The sequence below is a fragment of the Puma concolor genome, chromosome B1 (genome assembly GCF_028749965.1).
Source record: "Puma concolor isolate L17-30 chromosome B1, mPumCon1.1.hap2, whole genome shotgun sequence".
NCBI classification, from domain to species: Eukaryota; Metazoa; Chordata; class Mammalia; order Carnivora; family Felidae; genus Puma; species Puma concolor.
The window spans coordinates 3125728-3140067 of record NC_141670.1 but is presented as its reverse complement, the minus strand read 5'-3'; the positions used below and the strand labels follow the sequence as shown (position 1 = coordinate 3140067).

The 14340-nt window shown below is 38.5% G+C and overlaps 1 protein-coding gene across 5 annotated transcripts in view; it reads left to right on the top strand.

Annotated features, from left to right (window-relative positions):
• CSMD1 (CUB and Sushi multiple domains 1) overlaps positions 1-14340 on the top strand; it is a 2044057-nt gene that overhangs the window by 1563699 nt on the left and 466018 nt on the right. For all 5 annotated transcript variants that reach the window (XM_086703086.1, XM_086703088.1, XM_086703085.1 and 2 more), the window contains one exon: positions 13679-13791. In XM_086703086.1, coding sequence (XP_086559212.1) covers positions 13679-13791 — 113 coding nt within the window. The remainder of the gene's footprint in view (positions 1-13678; positions 13792-14340) is intronic.

Sequence of the window (14340 nt, the reverse complement as noted above, 5' to 3'; positions counted from 1 at the left end):
ATTCCTTCCTCTGTTATTTTCCAGAAGAGTTTATGAAAATTGATGTTAATTCTTCTATAAAACATAGATAGAATTTTCCAGTGAATTTCTGGGTCTACAGTTTTTTTGGGGGGGGGGCTTTTTGATTACAGCATCAATTTCTATAATTGTTACAGGACTATTCAAATGTCTGTTTCATCTTGGTTGAATTTTGATAGTTAGTGGTTTTCAAGGAATTGGTTCATTTTTTTATAACCTGTCAAATTGCTGAGTCTAAAGTTCATAATATTTCCTTATCATGCTTAATGTCGTTAATGACTGCTGAATTTGTAGTAATAACTACTCTTTTATTTGTGATGCATGTCTTCTCCCTCTCCCTCTCCCTTTCCCAGTCTTCTTAGAAGCTTATCAATTATGTTGATTTTTTAAAGTAACAGTTTTTATTTCTTTTATTTCTATTTTTTCTATTGCAATTTTATTTATTTCTGATATTTATCATACCCCTCTTCTCCTTTGGATTTATTTTACTTTACTTTTTATAGTTTCTGGAGGTAGGAACTTAGGTAATTATTTCATTCCATTTCTCCTGTCTAGTTATTTTTAGTACTATAAATTGTCCTCTTGGCACTGCTTTAGCTATATCCCAGATATGTTTTTTTTTTTATATGTTTTGTTCTCATTTTTCTTCTGTTCTTTATTTGTTTCATTTGAGACTTCTTTTGATCATGGATGTGTGTTGTTTAGTTTTCGTGTGTCTAGAAATTTTCCTGTTGCCTTTTTGTTAAGAATTTCTAGTTTGATTCTATTGTGGTCAGAGAACACTTTCAGTAGTATTATTTCAGTTTCTTTAAATGTGTTGAGGTCTATTATCTGGCCCAGAATGTGGTCTGTATAGGTGAGTGTTTCAGAGGAGCTTATGAGGCATGTGTGTTTGCTGCTATTGGGTGTAGTGTTCTCTATGCCAGTTAGATCCTTTTGGCTAATTGTATTGTTCACATCTTCTGTAACCTTGCTGATTTTCTATCTAGTTTCTGAATGAGGGCCGTTAAAATCCTCAACTGTACTTGTGGATTTGTCTGTTTCTTCTCTCAGCTCTATCAGTTTTGCTTTATGTATTTTGAAGTTCTAATGTTTGTTGTGTACAGTTAGGATTTGTGTGTCTTCCTGGTGGATCATTTTATCATTGTATAACACCCCACTTTGTCTCTAGAATATTTTTTTGTTCTCAAGTCTACTTTATTGAAATTTAATGTGGCCACTCCCGCTTCTTTATTGTCAGTATTTTCATGGTATAACTCTTCTCCTTCTCCTTTCAATATACCTTTGTCCTTGACTTTGAAATGTGTTTTTTTGTTGTTGTTTTTTTTGTTGGTTTTTTTTTTTTTTTTTTGTGAACAGCATGTATTTGGGTCATGATTTATTGACTCTGCCACACTGTGTCTTTTGATGAATTAGACAATTTACATTGAAGGTTATTACAGAAAGAGTTTGTATGTGCCACTTTATTATTTGTTTTCTATTTGTTTCTCTGGTTCTGCTATTTCTTTTACTTTCTTTCTTGGTTTTCTTTTCTAGCCTTCCTGTGGGTTACTTCCACATTTTTTAAGGACTCCATAGTTTTCAAAATGGTTACTGTGCATATTACAATATACATTTGTGACTTATAACAGTCTACAGGTATATAAGTTCCCTATTATTGGTGTATCAAATTATGACAAACTTGGTGACTTAAAACAGAAATTTATATTCTGATAATTCTGAAGGGCAGAAATCCAAAATCAGTTTCATTCAGCCAAAATCAAGGTGCGAGCAGGACTACACTCTCTCCAGAGGCTCTGAGGGAGGATCTACTTCTAGATGCTTCCAGCTTTTGATGGCTGCTAGCGTTTCTTGGCCTATGGCGCCATCACTTACCTCTCTGCCTCCAAGTTCACACTTTCTTTCTCTTCTGTCTGAAATCTCCCTCTGCCTCCTTCTTCTGAGGACACCTTTGAAGGCATGTAGAGCTCACCTTCGTAGTCCACTACCATCTCCCCACCTGGAGATGCTTAACTTAAATACATTTGGAGAAATTATTGCCATATAAAATAACATGCACAGGTGTCATAGATTAGGACATGCACATTAACATGCCATCCGCCTATTACAACGGTATCAACATTTAAAACTTTTCCATGTAACCTCACTTCCTTTACCTTCCCAACTTTTAAATGTCATTGAGTATCAGAGGTGTTAAAATACTTATTTCAATCATTAAATATGATTTCTAGAACTTATTATGAAAGAATAGTATACTTTATATTCTCCTATAGTCTTCCCTTTCTTCCTGATGTTTCAAGTTTCTCCTGTTACCCTTTCATTTCTTTTTGAAGAAATTCACGTAACCAGTCACTATAGTTGGGTCTACTAGCGGCAAATTATTTGTCTGACATTTAAAAAATTTTTCCTCTTATTTTTAAAGATTACATTCACTGGACATGGAAGTTATCCTTGATAGTTCTTTTCTTCAAACACTTGAAAAATTTTGTGACACTTCCTGTGGCCTCCAGTGGTCAGGAGATCTACTGACATTCAAATTGGCAAATATGAGTAAAAAATGTGTCCTTTCTCTCTGGCTGTTTTCCAGATTTTGTTCTATGTCTCTAGTTTTCAAACATTTAATTAGATGTTCTTGCATGGTTTTGTTTGGATTTATCCGGTTTGAGGGTCACTGAGTTTCTTAGAACTGTAGGTTTATTCATTTCACCATATTTGGGCAGTGTTCAGCAGTTATTTCTTCAAATACCCTTCACTCCAAGGTCTTTCTCTTCTTCTTCTGGGACACTGAAGATGCCAAGTTTGGCCTTTTTGTCCCCCAGGTTTTGGAAGCTCTGTTCACGTTTTGTTGTTGTTTTTGTTTGTTTTTTGTTTTCTTTTTTCAGTCTCTATTCTCTCTGTTCAGTGTAGGGAGTTCTATTCATGCACTCTCAAGTTCACTGGTGGCATCACGCATCTCTACCATGAGCTTTCTAGAAATTTTTGTTTTAATATATGTTGAATCTTTTTAGTCCTATAATTTCCACCTGGTCTTATAACATCCATTTCTTTCCTGAGATTTTTTTTTTCTACCTGTTTTCAGAGACTTTGTAAAAGACTGTTAAAGCTTTTATATGATGGGTGTTTTAAAGCCCCTGTCAGACAGTTGCCTCACCCGTTCCTTTCAGGTGTTGTCGGCTGGTTATGTTTTCCCATTCAAGTCTTGATTTCTTAGCTCTTAGCAGGACAATTGTACACTCGTTGTTTCGTCTACCATGTTAGGACACGTTGATACTCTAGAGATCCCTCATTATAGCAGGCAATCACCCCAGGTAGGCCTAGCACACGGGCCTTTGGCAACTTTGTGGGCTTGGGTTCCAATGACAGGTTAGTTATCGGAGACCTGAAGATGTTGTCTTCGTCAGCTTGGTTTATCTGGTTCTGTTGGCTCTTGTACTCCTCCTTACTGGGGCCACGATGTTTCTGGGAGGGCAGGAGTTGGTGGGGTCCCCCTACTAGCACCTCCTCCCCCATCTTACCCCTCACCCCTCATTCTGCCTGTGGATCTGGGAGGGGAGGAGAGTCTCAGCCCCCAGTGCTGAGGGACAAAGATCTGCCTTGATTGGATCACTGGTGTGGCTGGGTCTCTCATGGGTTCTGTCCTCTGTGGTATCTTTCCTCAGAAAAGGGAACCCCAGGCTCATGAGGAAAGTAAAGGCCTTCCCTGTACACGTATCACTGTTGGAGTCCCTTCATCTGTCTACCTGGCTGCCTGAGGTTGTTAAAGGAATATCATTTATATCCCAGAGAAGGATGAGCTCATCTGGAACCTTCTCTTGTCTGGTCAGGGGTTGGCAAACACCAGTCTGGTTGGTCTTCTGTTTGCATGAGGAAGACAGCTGGCGCTTTGCTGTCTCTCTGGTGCTGGGTCCCAAACCAGCTTTCCTTCTACTCCAGCCCTTCAAAGTTCTCTTCTGGTTTTCTCCTCTGCCATTCCCAGCGTTTAGAACTGTGACTAGTGGAGAAAAATGGTAAAAAGAGTCTCCATGTCAGGATTGGCCAGTCCATACACCTTTAAATAGTCTGCTGCCATCAATGGCAGAAACCTGTAAAATAACTTTACATTGGGGGGTGCCTGGGTGGCTCAGTCGGTTGAGCGTCCGACTTTGGCTCGGGTCATGATCTCGCAGTTTGTGAGTGCAAGACCCGCGTCAGGCTCTGTGCTGACAGCTTGGAGCCTGGAGCCTGCTTCCGGTTCTGTGTCTCCTCTTCTCTCTGCCCCTTCCCCGCTCATGCTCTGTCTCTCTCTGTCTCTCAAAGATGAATAAATGTTAAAAAAAATTTAAATAAAAAATTAAAAAAATAAGAGCTGGACACTTTACTGACTGAGCCACCCAGGCACCCCTGTGTCTGCCCACTTTTACTAGGGATCTGAATCAGGGCATCTAAATCTTACTACCTCATCCGAGGAATGGTCTGTCCAGGTACCTGAACAGATCTCATGTTCTGTCTTCTTCTAAATTAATTAATCACACTTCTCCTTAGTACTCGCTAGGTCCACCCAATTAAGACAGATGGCCAAATAAAACATTTAATTTAAATAACTGCTTTTTCTACACTTTTTGCAGAACTTAGGAAGTTTATGGACAGTAAGGCACTATAAAAAATTCAAAATCAGTGAATTCTAAGCCAGCTTGCAACTTAGGAAGAGCATTTAGTTTTCAACAGCCCAATTTACGATTAAAATGAGTACTTTAAAGGTTTAGTGCACTATTTTCCTTTTAGATACCTGCAGGAATAATGCACGTATAACTTATTCCAGGGCTTCTACTACACAGCTTTGTGGCATCCTCACTCTTGGGTCTCTTTCATATCCAGGTTTGAGCAAATTATTGTGTTTTTTTAAATTAATATACAGTAAAATCAAAGCTGTTGGTATACAGCTATACAAGTATCTATACCACCAAAATCAGGATACAGAGTGATTCCATCACCCCCGAAACTCCCATTGCTTTCTTTTAAGTCTCCTCCCTGGTCCCTGGACCCTGGACCCTGGAGAGCTGATCTGTCTCCATCACTATAGTTTTGTCTTATCACAAACATGGAGTTATACTTTACATAATTCCTGAGAATACAAGTGGGAATGTAAAATGGTACATCCCCTCTGGAAAACAGGCAGGCAGTTCCCTATGAACTTAAGTATACATTTATGGTAAGATCCAGCAATGCCACCCCTAGGTATTTACCCAAGGGAAATAAAACTTACCCTACACAAACGTGTACGTGAACACTATCCTAATTGCCAAAGACCTGTAAACTGTGTAAATGCCCTCAGTGGGTGACTAGACGAAGACTCCGTGGTATATTCACACGGCAATTCTACTTGGTAGAACCAGGGACAGACTATTGACATAAGCAAAAACACGGGGATCACGGAGGGATTACATTGCGTGGACATTGATGTGATTGGCTTAGCCACCCTTTCTAGCAGACACATGTCATGTATGTACGGACAGAACTGTTGAACCTTTTCACAAGGGCTGAAGAAGAGATCTGTTCAGAAATGAGACTGCTGTCCTATAGATGGTATCATTACCAGCTGTCAAAACGTCATGAAGTCACTGTGTCCTGTGGGTACAATTATGGTTTTGACCCACTTTCATATGAAGGAGTTGAGATTTTGAGTTGAGGTTTTTCTCAACTCAGTGTGCCCTGGTTGTAGCCAAGGAACAAATATATAATCAAAGTCATTTATTTCTTCCTGGCCTGATCATTTAATATAGTGGAACTTCCTGCCTATTTCCATTCAACATGGGGACTGACTACAGAAGACATATCAAACCGCTTCATGCAAGCTGACTCTGTCTTCTCTGAAATCTATCAGAAATTCATAGAATGTTAGATTTCCACAACTCCTTTTATATGATTAAATGCAATTATTTCACAGATGAGGAAGCTTAGAGGCAAAAGAATTATTGAAAATTAAGGGTGAATTCATAACAGAGCTGTAACAGAACCCTAAAAACCAAGTCCTGGATATTCTAGGATACAATAAAGATTTCACTCATCATTTGGAAATATTCGTATAAAATTTAAACATGTGGCTATTTAGCAAATTTTAATGATGGTTGTTAATTTATATTTTTTATTGATGTGTTTACTCCAAAAATTTTGAATGTTATATGCCAGAGTCTGGGATAAAAAGACCAAGATATAAGTTTGCACTCAGGGAAATTCAGAATTCAGTAGGAAACAGATGTTGAAGTAGGTGCCTATGATATGTTTGACTTAAATGAGGCATATGCAGAATTCTACAATGGTCAGAGAAAAAAAAAAATCTTCCATTGTCTAAGGGAGTTAAGAAATGCCTAGTGAGAACCCTCAAATCTTTAAGAATTCTTAGCTGCTCTGCAAGAAGAATGGGCATCCTAGGTAGTGATGTCAGTTACCAAACACCTAGAGGTCGAGAACTGCCAGTATTTTTGGAGACTGGTTACACAGGTCAATATGGCTGCGTGGAGCACAATATGTGTGGAGGTTGGAAATTCCACTGTAGAGACAGAGGGCAAGAGGAAGCTGGGAACCTGCAATACAATGGCTTTTTTCTCAAAAGAAAATTTTATTGTAGTTTTCTAACAAGTAAGTCAAATTACTTAGTATTTCATTAGAATCATTTTATCTTTAGTTTTAAACCAAAATATTGTGTATTATAAAGTCAATTTAGGAAGAAATGAAGCTGTTTTTAAAAAAGTGATTAAAATGATATAGTTAGGCTGACTATTAAAGTATTTTATCAAAACAAACATCTATTTTATTTTTCAGGTACTAATAATTGAAAAAATTCTGTTTAAACAGATAAGCAGTCGCAGGGGTCACAATAACATTTGCTTTTTGTTTCTAAAAATTCATTTTTCAGTGCCAGGAAATGGAAATAGTTCCAGAAACATGACAAAAGAACAGGAAGGAAACTCTTTTCCTTTGTTTTAAATGGTTGTAAAATGAAATTTAAGATAAAAAATCTAACACAAAAGTACTTTAAGATTTTTTAAGTAATTTTTAAAAGCATTAAATAATGTTAAAATAATTATTTTAAAATATTGTGACTACCATCTCACAATCCTTTTCATAAATAAACCAGTTAAATAAGTAGCAGGCTTAAATTCTAAAGAGAAGTACAAATCCTAATCTGATTTTGGATTGAATGAACTTTGTGGGAAGTGTAGCCCTGCACCAGCTCATGTGCAGCTCATGTGAATCAACAGACTGACGTAGATGGAAATAAAATAACATCCAGTGCATAAGTACAAGAAATTCAAATATATTCACCAGAAGTATTTCTGATGTAGTAAATTTGGCAACATAGGTCTTTTCAATGTGTGAACATTTTCTACATGGTAGTTCAGGTTTTGACAACTTAAAGTTAATTCCAGTGCCTTAGACGGGAAAGGACTACAGAGCCAGGAGGCCGTTAGGAGGCTGCCTCCGTGATGCTGCTTTGGGAAAATCAGCGCTCAAACCGAAAAAGTGGAGACAGAGAGAAGGACGCGGTGTGATTAGTAGGACTTAGTGATGAACGGGTGGTGGGGAGAAGGCACTCTCACGCTCTACTTCTCGTGACGAGGTGGTTGATGCTATGAGGGGGGATTTAAGAGACTCTGAGAGGCAGGTAGTTCCTGTCTGATTGCTTCCATGTTCTTCCTCCTATATTTGCAAATAAAGTTCTCTTCAGAGATAAAGGGAAATAGATTGGGAGGGAGCTTGAGAAAGGTGGAGATAGTTTGGGATATCAGCTAGTGGCACGTGAAGGGAAAAGACACCGAATGTGGCCCAGGGAAAGAGTGTTTATTGAGTGGCTGGCGGGAATCTGGAGATCACAGGTCCAGACATACTGGTGTGAGTCAGCGAATTCTTCATCAACTTACAGGAAGATAGAGGGGCTTGTTGGGTCTTATTAGATCCATGGAAGATGGTAAGAATTTCAAGAGTGCTGGCAGGGACGGCTGAGACATTGCATCAGAGTATCAGCTGCATTGTCCACAGCATGCAAAATATAATGACGTCAATGATAGAGGCCCCAGGAATTTAAAGAGTGGGTTTCAGTGGGGCGCAAGCACATGACAGTTCACATCACATGTAGATGTGGCCAGAGAGAGCGGTTAGGATGATACAAAGTATAGCAAAGTACCAAGCATGAGGGCAGTTGCACTGTCTGAGAGCGGGGGAGGGGGGCGTCACTGGGGTTGAAAGGATCAAGGAACCATGAATTGTGTGCCAGAATTATCCATGTGGACACTCTGACCATCCACGGGTAGAGATGGCCGTCAGCCAGTGAGTTGCAGGGAGGTGATGACAGACATGAGCAGTGAGGTAGAGTCATGTCATGAATCTCAAGGTCGCGGGGGGTGTAACGGGTGATTAGAGAGTGGCAGTGGGGAACGTAAATCAAGATGGTAACTAGACTTAGTGCTAGTGAGCGTTGCATAATGTGTAGAGTTGTTAAATCACTATGATGTACACGTGAAACTAATATAACGTTGTATGGCAACTGTACTTCAGTGAAAAAGAAAAAGAAGAAAAAAAGCACTCTCCTCCACTTACCTTGCATGTAACTTAAAAGCCAATATGTTAGAGTATAAGAAAAACCAAAGGTTATAATACTTTCTTTCTTACGTTTGTGTAAACTTTACAACAAAATGATACTTGTTCTTTTCTCTTCGTTTTCTTACCCAGCGCAGTGAATTTAACTTAAGGTACAACAAGTATCTGTTTGTAATGGCTCTGAGTAAGATCAGACTTCCCTTCTTATATTCATATAGTCTAGAAAATGTTATCCAAGAGAAATAAAGGAAGAGAAATAAGTCATATAAAAAATGAGCAACTGGAACCCCCCCTTTCCTCCAGAAATACTCGACCAAACCTCTAACCGAGAAGTTATGAGAGCTGATTACAGTAATGAATGAGCAGAAATTTTAAGGCATAAGAGAATAATATAAGGTAGCCAGGATTTTAGAAGACAGAAATCAAGGGAGAACAGATATGCATGAAGGTGAATCTTGGATTTCACAAATCACTTTTCTGGGGGCATTGTCTGACTCTCAGTTTAGGGCATCCTGGCAAACAGGTGTCTGTGACCCAGGGAATGTGGTTTTGGGAGACGCGGGATATGGGGGACCCTGAATTGGGCTATCAAAGCTGTGTCAAGGGGCTATCAAAGCTGTGAGGACTTGAGGGTCCAGGATGTCAAGGGAAAGGGAATCATGGGGATGTGAACCTGGCATCTGCTGGACTTTGGTCCTTGATGTATTTGCCTAAGACCAACTTTCCAGGAATCAGAAGGAATGAGCCCAAGCAAAACTTTGCTGCAACTGGTCTACAGAGCTCAGCAGAACTTTTGGAATTTTCAGTGCTAAGGAAACAAAGGTGTCTCAGACCTGTTGTTTCAAGGAGAAGATCTACTACTAAAAACCGTGTTCTCTGGGTTGTGACACAGAAGGGGATAAGCACTAGGAAAATCACATGCCTGAAATGCAGCTGTGAATCATTCCAGTGACGGAATGGGTCAAAGTGGTCACTTTGCTCCCAGAAGAACATTAAATACTCCCAGTGGAAGGTCACAACATACAGAACCTCTAGCATGGCTTATGCACAAGGTCTGACATTCAATCAAAAATTACCGGAAGTGTCCAGAAACAGTGTGCAATGTCTGCAACCAAGAGGGAGGGGACAGATAAGGAGCAAGATATCCTGACATAGCAGTTATCATTCAGGACTCTGACAGTTAACTATGGTGCATGTGTTTAAAAGATAAGTGAAATAATCAAGAATTTTGCCAGAAAACTATAATCTATAACAAGTCAAATGGAAGTTTAAGAATTGCAAGATACATTATCCACTATAATTAATCTATATGATTGGAACCAGAAGATGGTTTAATAAAAAAATCCCAGCTGAATCAGGAGAAAATAATGTACAGAAAGTGTGTGTACATTTGGAGTTCTGGAAGAAAGAAATTGAGAGAAAATAGGACATAACCAGTATTCAAAAACACGACCACTAACAATTTTCCAATACTGACAATAGACATCTAGGTAGAGATTCAAGCAATTCCATAAGCCAGGGAGGATAATACAAAGAAATCCTCATACTGGCACATTACAATAAATCTCCTGAAAAACAGGATGAAGAAATATCTTAAAAGCAGCATAAGCAAATGAATATTATTTTCAAAAGAGCAAATATAGGATTGATAGAGTGCTTCTCAGTATAAACAAAAAAGGTAAAAAGACAACAGAATAACATATTTGAAGTGTTGGGGGAGAGAAAAGCTATTAAGTAAGAGATTTAATTAAAAAATAATTGACCAGGGACACCTGGGTGGCTCAGTTGGTTAAGCATCCGACTTCAGCTCAGGTCATGATCTCATGATTTGTGAGTTCGAGCCCCGCGTTGGGCTCTGTGCTGACGGCTCAGAGTCTGGAGCCTGCTTTGGATTCTGTGTCCCCTTTCTCTCTGCCCCTTCCGCACTCACACTCTGTCTCTCTCACATTCAAAAATAAACATAAAAAAATTTAAAAGTTGGCACAAAAACAGACACTCAGATCAATGGAACAGAATAGAGAACCCAGAAATGGACCCACAAACGTATGGCCAACTCATCTTTGACAAAGCAGGAAAGAATATCCAGTGGAATAAAGACAGTCTCTTCAGCAAGTGGTGCTGGGAAAACTGGACAGCGACATGCAGAAAAATGAACTTGGACCACTTTCTTACACCAGCCACAAAAATAAACTCAAAATGGATGAAAGACCTCAATGTCAGACAGGAAGCCATCAAAATCCTTGAGGAGAAAGCAGGCAAAAACCTCTTTGATCTTGCTCGCAGCAACTTCTTACTCAACATGTCTCCAGAGGCAAGGGAAACAAAATCAAAAATGAACTACTGGGACCTCATCAAAATAAAAAGCTTCTGCACAGCAAAGGAAACAATCAGCAAAACTAAAAGGCAACCAACGGAATGGGAGAAGATATTTGCAAGTGACATATCAGGTAGAATCAGTACCCAAAATCTATAAAGAACTTACCAAACTCAACACCAAGAAAAACAAATAATCCAGTGAAGAAATGGGCAAAAGACATGAATAGACACTTCTCCAAAGAAGACATCTAGATGGCCAACTGACACATGAAAAAATTCTCAGCATCACTCATCATCAGGGAAATACCACAATGAGATACCACCTCACACCTGTCAGAATGGCTAACATTAACAACTTAGGCAACAATAGATGTTGGCGAGGATGCGGAGAAAGAGGATCTCTTTTGCATTGTTGGTGGGAATGCCAGTTGGTGCAGCCACTCTGGAAAACAGTATGGAGGTTCCTCAAAAAGTTAAAAATAGAACTGTCCTACAAACCAGAAATTGCACTACTAGGCATTTACCCAAAGGATACAGGTGTGCTGTTTTGAAGGGACACATGTACCCCAATGTTTATAGCAGCACTATCAGCAATAGCCAAAGTATGTAAAGAGCCTATACACACACACACACACACACACACACACACACACACACACACACACACACAATGGAGTATTATTCAGCAATCAAAAAGAATGAAATCTTGCCATTTGCAACTACGTAGATGGAACTGGAGGGTATTATGCTGAGAGAAATTAGAGAAAGACAAATATCATATGACTTCACTAATATGAGGACTTTAAGAGACAAAACAGATGAACATAAGGGAAGGGAAACAAAAATAATATAAAAACAAGGAGGGGGAAAAACATAAGAGACTTCTAAATATGGAGAACAAACAGAGGGTTACTGGAGAGGTTGGGGGGGGGTGGGCTAAACAAGTAAGGGGCATTAAGGAATCTACTCCTGAAATCATTGTTGCACCATATGCTAACTTAGATGTATATTAAAAATATAAAAAAATAAAATTTTAAAGTAAAAAAATAAAAAATATAATTGACAAGAGGAAAAACAAAAAACTAATTTATCATTAAATCATATTCTAAATAAAAGTCAAAATTCTCTGATGAGATAAAATAATATAAATAAAATAATTAAAAAGAATACAACACAATTATATGCTGCTTTCAAGAGGCAAACATGAAATGCATATAGTAGAGTAGGTTGAAAGTAAAAGATTAGGAAAAGGTATTCCTTGTAAGAACTAACAAAAAGAAGAAGAAATATTATAGCTTTATAGTCATAAGTCAAAGTAAATAGACATTTACACTTGACATTTATGTTCTGTGCACTTTCTGATATGTTACGTTTCGATAAAATGCATGCAAAGGGAAGAAAAACAACTCTCTTCGAACCAAACAAGCAAATATGACACCAAATATAAGAGAGCAATCTCTCTAACAAAGAAACAGTCTTCAAAAAGAAATATGTTTTTAGTGACTGCACATCACTCACCTGCACATCACTCACTGTAATTCTTTTTTTTTTCAATTTGTGTGTAACTGCATGAGCTACTTCATATGTAATGACTATTGTTCATCTGCCTTTGAGCAATCAGGCTCTCTGTACCGCCCAAGGTGAGCGTGTTGGGTTGATAGACAAATGATACGATTGATGGGGCGAATCATGTGTTCCTATTCCCGAAAGTACTTTGCTGAAAGCAGAGCTTCCTATTTGATTAGAGACATTTATTTTGGTTGAATTGATTTTTTTCTTACACTTTTTCTATTTCGGCATGCTTTTTGTCAGCGTGTTGAATTCAGTCAATGGATTTAGTGTTTCTTTTCACTGGCTGACAGCAGCCACTATGTGACTGTTTTATTAATGCCCAATGATTGTTTCATTGAAACTTCCATTTGGTGTGACCTAGACATTAATATGCAGAGTGAAAGTTCAGTACACTTGCCAAATCTGTTTCAGCTATGCACACACTTCTTGTTGATATTCTCTTAATGTATGGTTACTTTTGGTTTTATATATATGTATGTGTGTGTGTGTGTACGTGTGTGTGTACATATATGTATGTGTGTATATTTATGTGCATATGTGTGTGTATGTATGTGTGTATGTACACACACACACACACATATATATATCCTTTTCTATAATTTCATAGAGTTGGAATCGTACAGTATGCAGCTTTTCAAGTTCTTTTTCATGGCTTGATAAAATCGCTCATTTCTTGTTAGTGCTGAATAATATTCCATCCTACGATGTGTTTCTAAAAGAGATGGTGTGGTAAGGTACATGATAATTGAAACTAAACAATCTGAGCATTATGTGAATGAATCAGAACACTTCTCAGCTTAGGGATGTTTCCGTGTCGATGGTGTGATGTTGTACAACCATACAGCAGTAAGAGATATCCGTCCGTCACACGGGATGACCACGGGTTCCGGATTTAGCACTCATCGTCCTGCACCTAGAGTAGGACTTCTGCTCCAGACACTAAGGGCGGTTCGTCACCCTAAGTCAGTTTTTAAAATGAAAGATACAAAATTCGATCACAGAAGAATAATTACTGTACAACGGCTGTAATATTGAAGCTGAAGTATAAATACACATTACAAGTGGCTATGGATTCTTTGAAGCAAGGTCTTACGGTGTATATACCTGTACTCGTTTGTTTAAGCAGCAAGACCTTCAAAGCAAAAGTAGAGATATTTGGCGATTCAAATAACGGTTTCAACATTTCTGTCCTGTCCAGACTCACTGGCTCCAGTGTTCCTGACCTGATTGTGAGCATGAGCAACCAGATGTGGCTGCACCTGCAGTCTGATGACAGCATCGCCTCGCCTGGATTTAAAGCTGTTTACCAAGGTATGGCCGCGACGCGCTTGCCGACCCCTGAAACTAGCATGCGTGCAGTGGCCAAGGACCATTCTCAGTGAGTTAGACATAAGTAAATTTGGAATGTCACAATAATGTTTAAAAATAGGGACTAATTACTTGCAACTTCCTTAATTAGAACCCTACTTATAGGTCTTTTTGCAAAGAACTTTTAACTTGTGGAAAGCCTAGCTTGCCATGACGTGTGCCATCATTAGGTCAAAATAAAGAGCAACACTAAGTACGAAACACAAGCTATGAAACATTTTTATGCTTGTGGATATTGGCATTTTATCTCTTTGAGAGGGAGATGTTATGGTTATGACTAAGGGAAATATTTTGAACAGAGTATGCCTTGGAGTTGCGTTAATTTAATTAAGCTTCATTACATAGACACTCATACAAAAATGTGTGTGTGTTGTTGTTTATTTTTCATGGAGAACAGAAATCTACATGAACTTGGAGGAAAATACTACTCTGAGTTCAGGTGTAGGAGAAAAATAAATGTTGTCCGGGATTTGTGAGTTATAATTACTCTGG